This window comes from Cotesia glomerata, linkage group LG5 (genome assembly GCF_020080835.1).
Source record: "Cotesia glomerata isolate CgM1 linkage group LG5, MPM_Cglom_v2.3, whole genome shotgun sequence".
NCBI classification, from domain to species: domain Eukaryota; kingdom Metazoa; phylum Arthropoda; class Insecta; order Hymenoptera; family Braconidae; genus Cotesia; species Cotesia glomerata.
In genome coordinates this window covers 23,285,253-23,305,490 of record NC_058162.1, presented here as the reverse complement: position 1 = coordinate 23,305,490, position 20,238 = coordinate 23,285,253, and the positions used below count along the sequence as shown (strand labels likewise).

General features: G+C 29.9%; 2 protein-coding genes across 5 annotated transcripts in view; one reads left to right on the top strand and one right to left on the bottom strand.

Annotated features, from left to right (window-relative positions):
- LOC123265635 overlaps positions 1 to 20,238 on the bottom strand; it is a 73,416-nt gene that overhangs the window by 24,479 nt on the left and 28,699 nt on the right. The gene's annotated exons all lie outside the window — the stretch shown is intronic.
- Positions 352 to 15,384, top strand: LOC123265633. Of its 4 annotated transcripts, none has more exons than XM_044729454.1 (2): positions 352 to 362; positions 13,903 to 15,384. In XM_044729454.1, exon 2 carries the CDS (start codon positions 13,912 to 13,914, stop codon positions 15,367 to 15,369), a length of 1,458 nt encoding a protein of 485 aa, XP_044585389.1. In that variant the 5' UTR covers positions 352 to 362; positions 13,903 to 13,911; the 3' UTR covers positions 15,370 to 15,384. The 4 variants fall into 4 exon arrangements, with proteins under 4 accessions (XP_044585389.1, XP_044585388.1, XP_044585387.1 ...); XM_044729453.1 differs by lacking the exon at positions 352 to 362 and adding an exon at positions 11,406 to 11,434; XM_044729452.1 differs by lacking the exon at positions 352 to 362 and adding an exon at positions 11,526 to 11,570 and having other exon boundaries at positions 13,877 to 15,384.

Here is a 20,238-nt window from a genome sequence, read left to right as displayed (position 1 = left end):
ATTAATTTTTAATGTAGTATATAATATTATCACCTATCTAAAAATATTATTATGTCAAACACTCTACATATTTATAAGTTAAACTGCACAATAATGTAAAATTATATGTATACTTACTCTTTGTCATTCGGCAACTGCCTTGACATAATTTTGTTAATAAACTAAACTAAACTAAACTAAATCATTAATGTTTAATTTATGTAATTTAAGGTTCAGGTTAATAACAAAAGAAATTTAAATTTGAATGTAACTCATCACACATAGCCTTAATTCATTTCTTCTTTCTAGTTATTAAGCAAATTTATTAACTTATGGTATTTAAGGATAGAAACTTTGTTTACATAGAATCATATTATACTTAAGTACTCTCACTCTGTCACAATCTACAACCTTGTATAAATTGAGTAACCCTGTTAATAGTCCTTTGGGCTATTGGGTTCAAATAGAGGTAATAAATTAACCAATTAATTAAATGAGATTCATTAACTGTTAAGAAAAATATTTATTAATTGTTAATAAACATTTCTTCAGACCCTGGAATAAAAAGTGAGATTAAAAATTCAACTTTGACACTTTTTATAACTCCATAGCTTCAATAGAAAATTTCATTAGAGAATCATTAATAGTTTTTCAACATAAAAATAGAAGAAATAAAATTAATAATAAAAAAATTGTTGTAATAAGTTACAGAATTTTTTTAACAGTAAAAATTACTACTGTATCATATCTTTATAAAAAATATGGGATTATTTGTTTATAAATCATCTTCACACCGCACCGTAAATAATAAGACGCCTTTACTCCGAAAAATTCATCAACTGTTAATAAATATAATTTTTTTTTTTTAAATATTTATTGATAGTTAAATAACATTTACTTCTATTTAATAAATTAAGAAATTTAATCTTTTTAAAATTTCTTTAAAATATATAAAATTATTTCTTAATTAAAAAATTAAGATATTTTATTAAGAAATTAATTAATTAACTAAAAATTAAAAACATCTTCTATTAATGAATTATTTATTGATACCATCTTATGAAGAAATATTTAAAATATATTTTCTTCTCTATCTGGATATTGATTAGTAAGTTCAAATCTATTTCTTCTTTCAGACTTTGATTATTTGTTTTTTAACCTCAATACTGTTAATAAATATTTGTTAAATATTTCTTAACCATTAATAAATGTACTTTTCTTCCCAAAAAATATTTATTAACAGTTAAAAAATATTTAATTTAATAAATCCTTCTATCGCTTCAATAATTATACTTAAAACTAGAATCGATTTTCCTCAAATTTCCTATTACAACTCTGAATCCCTATCAATAACCAACAATCTCTGAACTCTTCGGGAGTGCCCGATCTTTACTCCAAGTTAGCCCATACCCTTGAACATCTATAGATACGCAATATTAATTACAATTATTTCCCGGCATTCGAGCGAGATTTAAATTATAGATATCCAGTATCGCGATACAACTCGACTCAACTCCAGCTCCAGCTGGCACAGCGCACCATAACCGCGATCCCCGATGATGAGAAGAAGAAGAAGAAGAAGAAAGCAAAAAAAGATAAATATGATTGCAGGGTCTCGGGTGATTTCGGGAATGAGCCGGGTCGTAGTTCACGTCCTCGAAATTCCAGGTAGTATTAAACCTAAAAAAAAGCAAGATAAAATTCCAATCGAAAGTTACTCGAGATCGGGATGTTAAACTTATGATGTCGGAAAAGCAGGACATTTGAATTCCTTTTTATCATTCTATCCCAAAGGGTGTCTTTATAACGGGCGTAAATCACGAGGTGGTGGATGCCGAGTGTGAGTAGGCGTTGCTGCTCCAAAGACTGAGTCATAAATTTGATACAGGTTCATTGTGAAAGTCACCAGCTCTGCGGCTTACATTACATATTACATGAGAGTAAACTTTTTTTTTGTATTTCTTCTTTCTCATATAATAATAACTAGCAACCGCAGTCGCTATGTGACTGCCGAGATTTACAGATTATGAATAAGAAAATTTTGGCTTAATAATTTTTTGATAATTCTAATTGCACTATACATAGTTTAGATACACAGAAAGAAAAATTTCTTGACTGGAAAACAAAATTCTTGGCTCAAGAAAATTTTCGGGTGCCTGAAGGAAGACCGAAGCTGTGTTGGCCGAAGTAAAAATTTTTCTTGAAATTCTATTCTTGGTGGAAGTAATTTTTTCTTAATAATTCAAACTATCATGAATACTTGATACAATAAATTTTTATATTTGATCAAGATTTTTAGATACTTTAGGGAAGCAGCGCCACTTACTTCAGCGGAGAAAAAAATTTTCTCACCTTGAGAAAATTTTTCTTTTGAATATTTGATACCCATTTTAGGGTAGATGTACCGTTTGCGGCCACTTTAAGCGATTCCATATTTTTTATTTAGAATTTAATTAACTTAAGTAAAGTATATAATAACGTAATATAGATTAATGATATCTTTAATACATTAGTTATCGAATAATTAAAAGCAAATACCTTATAAACTTACTTTAGTTTAAAAAAATAGAAATAATTAATCATACCTGTTGTTTCACCAGTAGTGGCCATAGAAGTACTACTTTTGGTCATCGGTTGCACCACTTGTGGTCATAATAAATAAAAGTTTTTGGTGGATGGAATATTATTAATATTTACTCAATTAATTAGCAAAATATCAATTTATTTTTAACGTATTTTAACATAAAATAATAAAACTGTTACAGGTAAAGAACTTTAAGTTAATTTTTAGACATTTTTCGCGGTTTTACAGATTTTTCCGCAGGTAATTCTTTAGCTAATTTTTTTCTAGCTTTTTCCTCTAATTTCTCTTGTTTTATCTTTTTATTTTTTTCAATTCTCTCTTCGCTTTCAATTTTTTTAATTTTTTTTTCTTCTTCTTTGTCATTTTTTTCTTTTTCTTTAGCTTCCATAATTTCTATCCACTTATCAGCTGTTATTACTGAAGGCAAATGTTCAACTGCACGTTTGCGCTTTGATGACTGTTTTTTAGACTTAGGCCACATAACTATTTCATTTATGACTTCGTCTAATGATTTTCGACGCATTGTTATAGTATTAGGATTAGATACATTTTCCGTGATAACAGAAGAAACAGCATCAGGTTCTGTTACCTCAATAATAACAGGTGATGATTGGATAGCGTTATCACTGGAAGAAAGAATTGGTCTAACACTGGGAGAATCATTATCAATATCTAAAGGGATAGGAGGTTCAAGTAAAAAAGGAACTCCAAAATCTGAATTTTGGTTATGACTGTTTTGTCTAATCATATACTCACCTTCATCAAGAATAGGCTCTGAAAATTCAGGAAACGGAAATTCAATAATGTCGTTGTCATTGGGAATCGAAGGATTAAGATCTTTAGACGCGAGAGTGAGGCACGATGAAGATTGCAGTTCATTATCAACATTTTTATCATCTTCTGCAGCCTTGACCCAAAGATCATACAAAAGCTCGTATTTATCATCAGCTTCCCAACCAATGCCTGCGGCTCTTACGTTCTTAAATCGTTGTAAAACTTCTGCATCAATTTTACTTTCAACGAAATGTCGATGAGATGAAACTTGTGATGATTTTTGTGAATCAGATTCGTTAAAAATATTGTGATCATTTTAAGATTCTTTCATCTCAACGCATTTAGTGTAATCAACTGCGTCAGCATCGAATGAAACCTGGATCTCCCCGATTACATTGAGATCTTTAGACGCGAGAGTGAGGCACGATGAAGATTGCAGTTCATTATCAACATTTTTATCATCTTCTGCAGCCTTGACCCAAAGATCATACAAAAGCTCGTATTTATCATCAGCTTCCCAACCAATGCCTGCGGCTCTTGCGTTCTTGAATCGTTGTAAAACTTCTGCATCAATTTTACTTTCAACGAAATGTCGATGAGATGAAACTTGTGATGATTTTTGTGAATCAGATTCGTTAAAAATATTGTGATCATTTTAAGATTCTTTCATCTCAACGCATTTAGTGTAATCAATTGCGTCAGCATCGAATCAAACCTGGATCTCCCCGATTACATGTCAGGATGCTTTTACCAGTTAAGCTACCGGGTCATTCTCCGATTCCTGGCTTGGTTAATTTTTCATAGATTTTTTTCAAAAGTTGCCCTTTATTCTCAGTAGCTTTCCATCGTTAATACTTAACATATAGTCGAACAGATACTAACATTCACCAGCTAACTATTGTTCAAGTTCGATGGTTACCCATCGACCTAACTATCTGAAGACGAATTGTCTCAAATCGTTAGTGAAGATGGAAATTTCCATCCACTTGAAATTAGATTTATACTAGCATAAAAATGACCGAATAGGTGATAACGGGTTAGAAGAATTATAATAAATCACGGTTGATAAAATTAATAAAAAGTTTAAAGATTTTAATAACATAAAATTAATGTTGACAGTGCAGAAAACAAATGGCGTCATTTTAACAAACTCATCGGACCATTTCCATTTCCTTACAGGTTGGAATTCTTCAACGAGCCATTTGGTGAACTCAGCATTAGCATCAGCACCAGATTTCAGTAAAATTTCAGCAATTTTAGTATCTCCTTTAAAGACAAGCTAAATGTATGGGCTGATGAGCACCATCAGCTCCCACGCCATTTACATTTGGTCTGAAGGTTTTAATGAATTTTTCCATATCAAACCTATAATTTCCACATAATATTGCAAAATGTATAGCAGTATACCCAGATGTAGCCCCAGTTCTACTTAAACTGGCATTAATATCGCCGCCGTTGGCTACAAATTCGTTAATTACTTTCCAATTTTTTTGTTGTATGGCTTTAATCATGTCAACGGATTTTTTATGCATTCTTAGCATGTTGGTATTCTCAAACAATATTATTTAATTAATAAGTTAAGGATTAATAATTAAAATCAATTCTAACTTTGTTTATTTAAGTTTTGTATTGGCCCAAATAGTTCAGAAAATTTTTATAACCTAGAAATAAATTTATAAAAAATTAATACACTTGTTCATTATGAAAAAAAAAAAAAAAAAAAAAAAAAAAACTTATCATCTTACCAGACTCCGGGAAATTCATCCTCATAAAATTTGTCAATTAACTAAAGTATTTATTTGGCAATTTAAACTATCTTCAATTAATTGTTTTTAATCTAACACACGTGGCACCTAATTTTTCTTCTGTACGTAGTATATACGTTGTACTTGTCTAAATGTTCCTACAGAAGAATATATATAATTTCATGCTCATTATATATTTTATTAATCTTCCACTCGAGTAGTACGAAAGATTTCATACTAACTTTACCATCTCTCTATACCTCTACCCTGGCAGATCTGAAATACCGTAGAATTACGGTATTATACGGTCTATATACCGTATGGCCACCGTAGATTACAGTAGCATTCTACTTGCACGGTAGAAACAGTAAAACACCGTAACGTACAGTAAATAACAGTAAAATTACGGTACAATTACGGTAGCGTACGGTGAAAATACGGTAGAATATATACTTCTGAACTTTCCGCACTACCGTATTCCAATGGTAACCTACCGTCAAATATACCTTATTTTAGCGATAAGTTACCGTACAATTACGGTACATTACCGTACAATTATGGTACTTTAGCGTACAAAAACAATACTTTTTTTACCGGATAATTATAGTATTTTACTAACAATTACGGTATTTTACCGCACAATCACAGTATCTTACCGTACAATCACGGTAAATTACTGTACAATCACGGTACTTTGTCGTACAATCTCCGTAATTTACGGTGTCATATTGTATTACGGTAAATCACTGTACGTACCGTACTCTACCGTAAATTTACCGTATATTACCGTACTCTACCGCACTTTGGATCCGTCAGGGTACGTGTAAAAGATGCAATTTCGAAAATTAATTACTCAAAAACGGTGCGGTGAATTGATCTGAAATTTTGCTGGTGAATTATATTTATCTTTCGATAAAAAAAATTCCATAAGTTTCATGGAATATACTTTTCGTGGAGGTACTACCTTAAGGAGATCCAAGTACCCTCGTAGATAGATAGATAGATAGATAATAAATTTTATTGTTCCTAGAGCCTAAGCTCCCTCAGGACCATCAGCAATAATAATACATTGATTGACATTTTTACGTATTATAGTAAAACTAAGTACAAATTAATTATTACTTAATGAAACGTTCACATACAGCTTTTTAGTGATAGACAGAAGGATCTTATAATTATAAAATATAATTTAATTTAATATCAATTTAAAGCAATAATTCAGAGTGATAATTAAAATAATTACAAATAAATCTAAGACGCATAGGTATTCAAAAATTCCAATTGAAATTGAAAGTGAAAATCGAATTTAAAAATAATTTAATTTAATTCAAATTTAAGTATCACATTGAAAGAAATGATTGAAGCAATTTACAAATATAAATAATGCTGTGAAGCAGGAAAGAATAGGAGTTACGGTAATTATTACGTGAAGCGTTCCACATTCACGTAACAGGATATTGGTAGAAAAGGATTGAGAAAGGAGGATCATCTTAATGTGAGTTTATAGATTATGCGAGAAAAAATTATTAGATAGCTCGGACTGGGATTCGAACCCAGAACCTTCCGAAGACATGTCGGCTACTCTACCATTTGAGCTATCCGGTCTATACTAAATTTCCTTTCGATTATTCAAGCATTTTTAAATTCAACCAAATTATCCACAGCCACAGTCTCAGCTGGCAGAGCATTCCAAATTCGTATGCCATGAACTAAAAATGAATTGTCATACATGTAGTGTAAAGTCGTGTAGTGTAAACTCGTAGTGTAAAGAATATCTATAAAAAAATAATACGAAGAAATACTTTTGTTATGCATCTTAAAATTAGTTTTTAAATTAATTATTAACATTTTTAAGGAAATTTCCGAAAAATTTATGGAAAAAAGTAAACTTTAATAATCAACAGTCGATTTATAATAAGTAATGATCAGCTGCTAAAAATTACCATTTCAAACAGTAAAATCGTGATTTTACTATTCACTTTATAATATTTACCATTTAAACGTTACAATTTACTTTTTACATGGAAGAAAATACTATTTCAAACAGTAATAATCGCTATGTGAATGTCTAAAATGTTAAAGTATAATAATTAAGAATTAGACTTTGATATTTATCATTTCCTACCTAAAAAATGATCGTATGATATGTAAAAAGTATAAAATAAAGTTAGTAAATTTCTAATACAAGCAACGTCAATATTTACAAAGTAAAATGGTAAATTTTAAACGCAACACTAAAAATCAAACTATAATTATTGACTTGCTTGGACTGGTAAAATGTATATTTTAAAAGTATAATTTTTACTGTTTCAAATGTTAAATTCTCCCAGAGTGAGACCCCCTTCTCCTCATCTGAGTTCCCCTTCTCTTCATAATATAGACTATATATTGAAATGGCAATTTTTACTGTTTGAAACTGTAATTTTTTAAGATGAAAGAGTCGCTATTTACTATAGTGAAAGCTACTAATCACTTATTTTGGATATTAAATTATAAATTGTGGCTTTAATACTTTCTACATTAAGTTCTGTAATATTCATATTTTTGCCACCTCGATGTCCGCTTTACTGTTTGAAACTATAAAAGTTAACCGGAATCCGAGTGAATATTACAGTTTACTTTTTTCTGTATACTCATTAAATAATTATTAACATTTAATTGACTAACAAAAAATAACCTTAAAATTTATTTATGTTTACTGTTTAACTAAAATGACTAAGAACTGTAAGTTTGATAATATAACAACAGCAAGGTTTTAAAGTTACCTAAATACAATAAAGTTACTTAATAAATTTACAGTAGTTAGTTAGTAAATTTATAAACACTTTGAGACACTTTGAAATAGAAATTATAATTAATTAAACAAATATAATAATGATTTTAATTGTCATTAGCCAGAAAAAATGAAAAAGATGCATTTTGAAATTCAGGAAGATTATCTACAGTTGTCAGCCCAGGTAGCAACGTGTTCCAGATACGTATACCCTGATAGCCACAGTTTCAGACCAACCAAGTTGGTGTCAGATAGTTGCCACCAACTTAGCGACAACTTGCGGTCAACTTCCGAATTTGTAACTGTTGGCGCCAAGTTGGCTACAAGTTTCTGAGAAAAAAGAGACCAATCTACTGCCGCAATATGTCGCCAAATTTCTTGAGAAACTTATCGTCAACTTGGTGTGAAAAAGTTTCAGAGCAACTTTTGCCGACAACTTGGTGACAACTTGGTGAACAAGTTGACACCAACCGAGTTACTTTCCAAGAGTTGCCGCCAAGTTGGTGACAAGTTGCGGCAGTAGATTGACAGAAAGTTGCGGCCAACTTGGCTATCAGGGTACCATTGATTATAAAAGATTGTTCATACATATTACTATTTGCTCTTGGCAAACGCAAGTAATCTTGTCTAATGTCACCTCTACGCATTGATACATTAAGATATTGAAGTCCTGGGCCAAACAACTGCCGATAATTTAGCCTTATTTCTTTAAAAAACAAACATGCTATGAAATAATCTCTTCTCTTACTTAATTTTAGCCACCCTAATTTATTATAATACGGGGTTACATGTTCATATCTGGATAATTTGAAAATAAATCTTACGCAAGAATTCATTTTTCTTTGCAACCTAAGCAGCAGCTTTTTCGACATGTTGGTAAACGCAGCACAACAATAATCAAAAATCGGGAATATAAGTGTAGTCACTAATTTTACTCGCAATTGTTCATTAAATATTTCATTGTTAATTTTAAGTTGAGCTAACGTCTTCATAGCTTGATTACAAGTCTTTAATACTTGGTGTTATTTATAGTGATATAATAGTTCATTTATTTATTATTTACTATTAATTGCTAAAAATTATATGGGGTCAATTGAACTAGCAGTCTCAGGGACGAGTAAACAATACGGAGAAGCATGGGACATGCGCGCGCATCTTGACTCTACGTGAAAAATACTCAGGGAAAATAACCTAATTTGATGAACTGAATTTATACTGAAAATTATTTTTAACCCTTCGTTGGTCGCGTCTTTTTTAGTTTCTCGCTCGCACTATAGCGAGTCTCTATAGGTTGAGTAGTTGTTAGGCGGCGATTCGCTCATAGCGCGACCAACGAAGGGTTAATTTGATTTTTAATTCATTTAATATAATATCTGTGCAATAAAAATGTGCAATAGTAATATTAGCAAGTAACCGGGTCATTCCATGTCAAATCGACCAATAGTTGGAATCGACCCCTTTCGATTTGGATGAATTTTGGTCAGAAGTTTTCTTTTATCATAAAACGAAGTTCTGCCAAAGGAAAAAAAATAAAAAAATTTTTTTCAAAAGATATGCAAATTCAAAATTTCGCGATTTTTCCAGTTTTTCAATTTTGTTTTTGCAATATCTCGAATGCTATTACAGATACAGGAATTGTCTTTCGTTTGTTTAAAAGGGGACACTTGTGACTATTGAAAAAAAAATATTTTGGAAAAAAATTTTGAAAAATGCCAAATTTGTCAAATTTTGAATTTTTGAAAATCGTCAAAAATGAAGACCACCATTAAAATTTTGGCTCAATTTTTTTTGTATGATACCTTGTTATGATCTTAAAAGATCCTGAAATTTTTGGATAGGGGTTTTTTTTTCTTTTTCAAAAATATGAATTTTTTAATTTCAAAAAAAAATTTTTTTTTTTTTTGCAACTTCTATACAAGTTAAAGTTATGCAGATACATATTATTGTAATTTTGAGTATTTAGAAATCAAATGTACGACGTGAAAATATTAAATAATAAATTAATTTCAACTTTTATTCATTTTTTAGACATAATCTAAAAGTCAGGCTTAACGCATGATATAATTTTTTATTTTCTTAACGCATGATATATTTTGTCCGTTTCTTCACTTCAATTACAGTTTTTAACCTCAAATAACTCAAACAGATATTAATTTTCTATAAAAATTAGAAATGATTTCATGAGAATATCAATTTTTTTCGTTCTTTCGAATACTTATTTACTTACGAATTTCTGCACAATCATAGTTCTCAATCTCAAATTACAAATTATTCCCATGTTAATAAGACGACAAGTGGCATCAACAACTTTAAATGAAGTAAATAAAGGACAATTAACGAATTCTATCATGCGTTAAGGATGACTTATTTTAAGGATGCAAGATTATGTCCAAAAAATAAAAAAAAGTTGAAATTAATTTATTATTTAATATTTTCAACGTCGTGCATTTAATTTCTAAATACTCAAAATTACAATATTATGTATCTGCATAACTTTAACTTATATAGAAGTTGCAAAAAACAAAAAAAAAATATTTTCTGAAATTCAAAAATTTTTTTTTGAAATTAAAAAATTCATATTTTTGAAAAAAAACCCCTATTCAAAAATTTCAGGATCTTTTAAGATCATAACAAGGTATCATACAAAAAAAATTGAGCCAAAATTTTAATGGTGGTCTTCATTTTTGACGATTTTCAAAAATTCAAAATTTGGCATTTTTCAAAATTTTTTTCCAAAATATTTTTTTTTCAATAGCCCCAAGTGTCCCCTTTTAAACAAACGAAAGACCATTCCTGTATCTATAATAGCATTCGAGATGTTGCAAAAACAAAATTGAAAAACTGGAAAAATCGCGAAATTTTGAATTTGCATATCTTTCGAAAAAAATTTTTTTATTTTTTTTCCTTTGGTAGAACTTCGTTTTATGATAAAAGAAAACTTCTGACCAAAATTCATCCAAATCGAAAGGGGTCGATTCCAACTATTGGTCGATTTGACATGGAATGGCCCAACCATTAATATATTATTTATTAAAAGTTATAGTTTAAGTTTTAAATATTATTGATTCAATTGGCCCCCGCTCGGGGGCCAATTGAACCATTCAACGCGTTTGGATAAATCAATAATTTTTTTAAATTCACGTTGTTTATTGACTAATTTATGTATTTTGATATTGATAGTATACTAATAAACTACCATTCAAAAAAAAAAAAAAAATTATTTAGTTTTAATTCGAATAATAAAAAATTGCTAAAATTTTTTTGTTTCAATTGACCCCCTTCCTTACTATTTTTGTCTAAAAAATTAAACTACAACTTTTTTTCTAAAACTAATAGTTTATAATGTAGGCAAACTATTCGTAACGTGATTAGTCAAATATATCATCAACATAAAAATATATAATTTCATACCAACGTTCAGACGCGCGCTTGCGCGCGCAACATACATTGGTGGGATAATAAAGTTTGTTGACACATTCGTTGGGTTCAGAGTTTAGCAATTAATTTATTACAACTAAAACATCAATTAATATTTCATTAAATTGATAAATTTTGTGACTACAACTTCCTTGGAGTCAGGTAAGATTATAATTTTTTTTTTTTATAATGAACAAGTGTATTAATTTTTAATAAATTTATTTCTAGGTTAGAAAAAGTTGCTGAAACACTTGGGTCAAGATTGAATTTAAATAAACAAGGTTATTATTGTTTTTAATTATTAATCTTCAATTTATTAATTAAAAAATATTGTTTTAGAACACCATCATCCCAAAAATGCATAAAAATTGTGATCTCACGGCAGAAGATTTAAAAAAGCTTAATGAAGAGCTCGAAACCAAAAGAAAGAAAATTATAGAGATTCAAAAGTCTCAAAAGGAAACCCTGGAGAAATTTACCCTGAGACGTGAATTTGGATTTCGTGTTTCTGAAGAAGAAATAAAATCTATGGAACAACTACTTGCTAAAACAATATATTTTAAAAAGATTGTGAAAAACTTTCAGGATTTTATTAATACTTGTTTAAATATACCTTTCAATGACAGTATGACTTATTATGATCTTTTGATTCAGGTTTTCAACAAGAAAAGTTTGAAATTGTTAGTAAAAGATGATAAACTTGTTCAAGATTACAATGACTTCTTTTTAAGCAATTTCCAGAAAGAGTCTAATAAGTTCTGTCTTTTTAATAAAATGTTTTGTAAAATTCAGGACGCTTATGAGCGACAGAAGCTTATGGAAGAAGTTGAGAAAATTTCACAGCTCCAGAAAATTATACCTTTACCTTATGAAGTTATTTTGATGATTATTGAGTATTTTGATAATAATAATTTAAAAAACTTTGCCAACTCTTTCTACGAATATCCCATTTGCCAATAAATTACAATCATTTCATCTAAATATATGTATTTTTAATAATGTTATTAATTTAAAGTCAAATTTAGGTGTAAGTTCATTCGTATTTTTTTGTACTTTGAATAAAAATTAAATCTATTTAAAAAAAAAACTAGTAATTTTATAAAATTATTGTTTTTTGTCCTTAAATCTCTATAAATGTTAAAAAACTTTTGATTTCTATTTTTGTCTAAAAAATTTAACAACTTTTTTTCTGAAACTAATAGTTTGTGGGCAAACTATTCGTAACGTGATTAGTCAAATCCGAACAAAAACAGTTTCACTGTAAAAAAAAATCGCGCCAAGTCCACGTTCATAAGACTATTAAGAAAAAAAAAATTTGTTTTTTTCTTTACAAAAATATATAAAATAAAAATTAAAAATCCAAGTAACCGATATGATTGTTTATGATTTTCGGAAATTAAAAAAAAAATTTTGTTACAAATTTAAAATTAAAAAGTTTGGAACGTATTAAGTGTGCGCGGTTGCAAAATTTGAAAAAATTGAAATACACAATGACGCACACCAAGTACGTTCCAAAATTTTTTTCTTAATTTTTAAATTTATAACAAAATTTTTTTTAATTTTCGAAAATCATAAACAATCATATCGGTTACTTGGATTTTTAATTTTTAATTTTATATATTTTTGTAAAGAAAAACAAATTTTTTTCTTTATAGTCTTATGAACGTGGACTTGGCGCGATTTTTTACAGTGAAACTGTTTTTGTTTGGATTTAATATTTTTGTAATTATAATAAAAATTTACAATTGGTACCAACTTAATTAAATCTCGCGTTGGTTGCATTTTTTATAGCAAACTATCCCCTTGAAACTACAGTTTATGTAAAAATAATTCCAGCGCACCCTGGCGGGCGTAGATACAAGCTGTGAAATATCTATTTTTAACTGTAGTTTCCCATCTAATGAAGGATTACTATGCATTCTCGAATTATTTAGTCTGTGGCAGATCACTTTGCTCATCGAAAAAAAAGTCAGGATCGAAATTTTTGCGTTGCTATAGTTTGTGCTGATTAAATTTAATAATTTCAAGTAGATTAATTGTTATAAGTGAATATAATTAATTAATAACAGTCAAATAAAGTATGAATTACTGTTATAATATACAATTTAGGAAAAAAAAGTACCGTAGAATTAAATAAAATTTTGCAACCTCAAAATACCGTTCTGCTTACAGTAAACACAGTCGGTAGTCTGGCGCTCCGTTTACAGCAGATTTGAACGGAACTTGGCGCCAGATTCTACCGAATCTGTGGATATATCATATATCATAAGCATGAAAATATATAATATCATACCGACGTTCAGACCCGCGCGCAACAAATACCAATGTAATAATAAAGTTTGTTGATACATGCATTGGATTCAGAGTTTAGCAATTAATTTATTACAACTAAAACAGCAATTAATATTTCATTAAATTGATAAATTTTGTGACTACAACTTCCTTGGAGTCAGGTAAGATTATAATTTTTTTTTTTTATAATGAATAAGTGTATTAATTTTTAATAAATTTATTTCTAGGTTAGAAAAATTTTCTGAAACACTTGGGTCAAGATTAAACTTGAAAAAAAAAGGTTATTATTGTTTTTAATTAGTAATCTTTAATTTATTAATTAAAAAATATTGATTTAGTATAGCACCATGCCAAAAATGCATGAAAAATCTGTCGACATAATAGAAGCAGTGAACAAAGGGTATTGGAATGTCATTGACCAATTTGTAGCCAAAGGTGGAGATATCAATGCCAGCTTAAGAAAAACTGGACCCCAAGCTGGGTACACTGCTCTACATTTCGCATTCTTAAGTAAAAATGATACATTTAATTTGGAGATATTGGAGAAATGGATAAAAACCTACGGAGCAAATGTAAATTGCGTGGGTGCTGATGGTGCTCAGCCAATTCATTTAGCTTGTTTAAAAGGAAACTCTTATGAAGTCGGAATGTTATTGAAATCTGGTGCTGATGCTAATGCTGAGTTTACTAAAGAACTCGTTGAAAAATACGAATCTTCAAAGGATTGGAAATGGTCTGATGAGTTTAATAAGATGACGCTCTTCGTTTTCTATAGCATTAACGTAGATTTCTGCATTTTAAGAACTTTACTTCGATACAGCGTCAACGTTGGAATTACCGGGAAAAATAACAAGACACTGCTGATGCATGGTGCTGAAATAGCATCAATGAAACATTTAAATCTGTTTACTGAAGAATGGGGCAACAAGTGCAAACCGGAATTTATCAATGCTAGAGACGATTATGGACGTCACGCTATTCACTATTTGCTGCCAAATGAAAAATTTGGGGAATTTCGGTACGCAAGAACAGATCCCATTTACCACCTTCTATGGGAGTTGATGGAAGCTGGAGCAGATATCAATGCAATGATTGATAATGATCCAGACACTCTCTTACTCAACAGAGTGGCCTACAGATGCGAGTACGATACGTTGGAGGGCTTTTTGAAACTTCTTTATCCTTATCCTGCTGAAGGTAGGCCTTTACACTATTGTATGATTCCAGTTGATCCTGAAAAGTTTGTTGAAGACTCTGATGACAGAAGAACGTTCGAAATAGAAAGAAATCGGTGTTTTAAGTTAATCCTAGAGACTTATACCCTAAGACGTGAATTTGGAATCTTTGTTCATGAAGAAGATATAAAATTAATGGATCAACTAATTGCTAAAGATACGGAAGTTAGAAAGCTTGTGGAAGACATTCAGGAAGATGTTATTAATACTTATAAAATTATACCTTTCAGTGATAGTATGACTGTTTATGATCTTGTGATTAAAGTTTTTAACAAGAGAAGTTTGAAATTATTGGTAAAAAATGATAAACGTGTTCAAGACTACGCTGACTTCTTTAGAAGCAATTTCGGGAAACAGTATGATCACTTCTGGCTTTTTCTTGCAATGTCTGGTAAAATTCAGGACGCTTATAAGCGAAGGAAGATTATGGAGAAAGTTGAGGAAATTTCACAGCTCAAGAAAGTTATTCCTCTGCCTTATGAAGTTATTTTGATGATTATTGAGTATTTTGATAATGATAATTTAAAAAACTTTGTCAACTCTTTCTACGAATGTCCTATTTGCAAATAAATTACAATCATTTCATCTGAATATTTGTATTTTTGATAATGTTATTAATTTAAAGTCAAATTTAGGTATAAGTTCGTTCTTATTTTTTTGTACTTTAAATAAAAATTAAATCTACTTAAATTAAAAAAAAATAGTAATGTCATAAAATTATTGTGTTTTTTGTCCTTAAATCTCTATAACTTTTAGAAAACTTTTGATTACTATTCTTGTCTAAAAAATTTAGCTAGCATGATAATATATATCCATTCTTATAATTTATCCACTCTTATAATTTAGATGAAAAATATGAAAATATATCATGCAAGCAAACTATTCGTAACGTGATTGGTTGAATATATCATAAGCATCAAAATATATGCAAACCTTATGGAGAAAGTTGAGAATATTTCACAGCTCAAGGAAGTTAGTCCTCTGTCTTATGAAATTATTTTGATAATTATTGAGTATTTTGATAATGATAATTTAAAAAACTTTGTCAACTCTTTCTACAAATCTCCCGTTTGCAAATAAATTATAATAATAGTAATGTAATAAATTATAATAATCATTTCATCTAAATATTTTTTTCATTTGTATTTTTTAGTACTTTTAATAAAAAATGACATTTACTCAAAAAACTAGTAATTTCATAAAATTCTTGTGTTTTTTGTCCTTAAATCTCTATAACTTTTAGAGAACATTTTATTACTATTTTTGTCTAAGAAATTTAACTAAGGTAAAAGACCCCATTAGTGGCACTTTTAACTCCTATTAGTGGCACATTTTCTTTCAATGAAAAAATGTTCTATTTGGAATAAAAATTAAAAATTTTTTTGATCTAAAGGTCTTAAAGATTACAAATAATATATTTATTATTGAAATTAATCATTTCATTAATTGAATAAGTACCAAAATCAAAGAAAGTGTCAGTAATGGGGTCCCCGACACTAATGGGGTCTTTTATCCTACAATTTTTAACTTCCCGCTACGAAAATCGAAGATTTTCAAAAATCGGGAAGTTATTGTTTTCACCCCGTTTTGCAAAAAATCGAGTTTTCATCAGATCTCGACGTTTGAAGGTCACAGGAAGCTTCCCTGACTATCCGCGTGAGGTTGTCACGGTGTCTGTATGTGTGTGTGTGTGTGTGTGTGTGTGTGTGTGTGTGTGTGTGTGTGTGTGTGTGTGTGTGTGTGAAAGTATGTGAACCGCTTATAACTTTTGAACGGCTTGACCGATTTCATCGCGGTTGGTGCCATTCAAAAGGGCTTGACCAAACTTAGATTGTGAAAACTATTTGGAATGATTCAGATCAATAGATTTTGAGAAATCTTCAAAAAACTGAAAAAAAAAATTTTTTCAAATGTGGTTTTTTTGGAATAACTTTTAAACGGCTTAATAGTTCAATTCCAAAAACTAATCAGCTCTTAACCTCAAAAACCATGTCGATCGCCACCAGTCCGGTCAAAATCGGTTGATTCGTTCGAGAGATATCGTGAACGAAAGAAAACCGAAAAAAGTGTTTTTTCGGAATAACTACAAAATTCCTAGCGCGATCAATTCAAAATTTAAGATTCTTTGTGAGGCTTGAAAAACTGCGTCGAATGCTTCTAACCGCGTAAAAATCGGTTTATTCATTCAAAAGTTATTGCGGTTTAAAAATTCAAAAAATAGTGTCTTATCAAATCTCTATCAGACTTTTGAGCTCGAAGAGCTTTAAAGCATAGGAAAGCAATCTCTTTGAGCTCGGAGAGCTCAAAATAACCCATAAATTGTATTTTTGAGCTCGAAGAGCTCAAAAACGTCATTGGTGCAATTTTAAGCGCCTAAGCATGGAATTAGCGGGAAGTTGCAGGGATGGCCTTCAGGGTCAACCGTTTTCCTAATTTTTTTTTTAAAATCAATAGTTTATTTAATAAAAATTCCAATAAAACTTGACTTTTGAAAATAATAATTAAAACTTGAGATTAGTAACTTGTGGAGAAATAAACAAGTTATGAAATTGTTTATCAAAACGATAAAGTAAATTCTCAGAAATAAATTTTTTACAAAAGTTTACCTGTGAATAAAGTAGGAATATACTTTTTCGTTCTTATTTAATGATCTAGTTGTCATGAGTGTTGGTTCAAATTTGAACAATTAATTTTATTAAATTAATACAGTAATAAATATCTGAACAAAAACAGTTTTACTGTAAAAAAATTGCGTCAAGTCCACGTTCATGAAACTCAACTCAATAACATTTGCACTTTACAAAAAAAATAAGATCACAGGATCAATTATCAATAATTAATTTTTTACATAAAACCACATTTATATTTACAAAATAAAATAAATAAAAAAATTTTGTTTATCGCGAAATTCTGATCTATTTTCAAATACTTTGAAAACTTATCATAATAAATGAACTATTTTAGAAAACCATATGAAACAATGAAAAGGCACAAATTCAGATCAAGACCTTTCTATTCATACTAAATTTAATTTAAAAAACTCATTTTATTATAAAAATGGGTGATTCTCTGTAAGGACGTCTTAAATCTGTACAAAATTGTCCGACCAAATTATTTTTGATTTTATTATAAAAAAATTTAACAAGGGCTACAAAACTATCAGATTAATGATAATAAATAAATAGCCAATTTAATTTTTGTTTTTTCGATATTTGTATGTCTTTTGCTACATAACATGACAGGGAACTGTTTGCCATGGGACTGTTTTTTTTTTATCAAATTGAGAAAAATCAAGCAAACTATTACAATGCATTCAACTTTTAAAGTTCTCAATGAATATTTACATTAATTAGAATAATATTAAGATTCATGGATCCAATTTTATAAATAAATTATAAATAAAAATAGTTGCCAGGGGACTGAGTTTTGAAGTGGCCCAGACACATATTTCCAGCACAAACGGTGCTTTAACACCAAAGAAAATGGCGATAAAGCGCTAACAGCCCTATGATTATTAACTTAAGGCTAGTTAGATCTTTATAAATCTTACAAAAGGTAAAATAACACGCTGGATTTTTTTTTTTGGCTTTGAACTTCTGGCAGGGGACTGTTCTTAAAACGCCTGGGACAAACTTTGGTTTAATGAATTTAATGAAACAAATTAATTTTCGGTACTTTTTATAGAAGAAGATTGTTAGTTAAAACTAATTAAGTTTATAAACATTATGGACCAAATTATATATTATTGACGAATAACTTAAAATTTAATCTTAAAGTTTTTATTTTGGGAATGGGACAGCCCAGGGGACTGACATTTCGGTGGTTTACGAATTTATAGCAAAAAAAACAAAATTTATTTCATTTTAGTTTTCAATAATCCAAATAGAATAGTATATTACATACCTAGGGAAGTAAAGTAAGAAATGTCTCAGATCACATGTAATTGTTGACCGAGGCGAAGCCGAGGTAAACAAACATGTGATTTGAGGCTTTCTTATTTACTTCCCGTGGAGTGTATACAATTTTTTGTCCGGCGGAGGCGGAAAGCGGCAACTTTTTAGCGCAGCGGGACGAAAGTTACCACTTTCCGCCCGGAGGGCAAAATGTTTTGCTCGACGGGCAGAAAGCGTCAACTTTCAGCCCGCTGCGCTAAACGAAGTTGCCCCTTTCTGCCTTCGTCGAGCAAAAATAGTATACACTCCACATGAAGTAATAGAAAGCCTCAGATCACATGTTTGTCGACCTCGGCTTCGCCTCGGTCAACAATTACATGTGATCTGAGACATTTCTTACTTTACTTCCCTAGGTGTGTAATATACTATTTTACTTTTGTAACAAATTTTTTTTAGTAACAAAATAACAATTTTTCCAATAAAAAAATACCTGGGACAGTAAAAAACATCCTTACAGAGAATCACCCAAATACATCAAAGACAAAATTTTTCTCACTCTTTTAATTATATAAAAAAATAATATTTCTTCTCTTTCTTCAGAAGAACTAATTTCGCTGATGCCGATCCTGACCTATTAGATAAATAAAAGTAATTAGCATCCTTACATACTTAAGATCCTGAGCTCTTAAACTGGCTCGGCAGGATCCAGCCCGAGATAATCGAGATTACTTGGACATATTAAGTCGTAAAGGAGGAGCTGGCTATCTTCTTTCCTTTCTGGGTTTAATATTCCCGTGCCACCAGGATCCCGAGATAAGCTCTTCTTCTTCGAAGTTTCCGCTGGTTAAACGTCCGAGTCACAGAGCCTAATAGCCGTTTTAAATATTTAATTCAGTGCCTCATATCGAGAATTATTTTATTAAAATATTCACTATTTATTCAAACGGTTAATTATTTCCAGTGTATTGCACCCAATGCCGTTTCTTTTCCTGCAGCTTGATAACAAATCGTCGGCAATAATTTTTATTTACTCCGGTACCGCGACCACCTTCATAATTCACGATTCCCGCATCGATATTAGGGAACCAGCATCTCCCAACTTGTATCTTGTACATACGCTTTTATTTATTCTCTTCTTGCCTTGTTTCTTTGTATTTTTTTTTTTTTTTTTAGGTTAAACCAGCACTTAATGTGTGTCTGAAACACTTACATGTTGAACAATCCTTGGCATTTTAATCGCTCTCGATGTTCAATTGCTACGTGTGCCCATAATTCACCTTATACTGTATTTATGAATTATTATACCAACAAATAAAATCATACATTATTATTCCCTTGCTCTTGCTCTTACTTCAGCTTTTACAGGTTAAGGTACTCCTCTTTGATACTTAATAGTGCTTTTTTTTTTCTTCATTTCATTTCATTTTATTTTATGATTTCTTCTTCTACTCCTCCGCCTGCTGTTACGGCAAAATAATATTCTTCAAGATCTCTGCAATACTAAAACTAAACTATTTATTTGAGGTTAATAAATTATAATACTAAT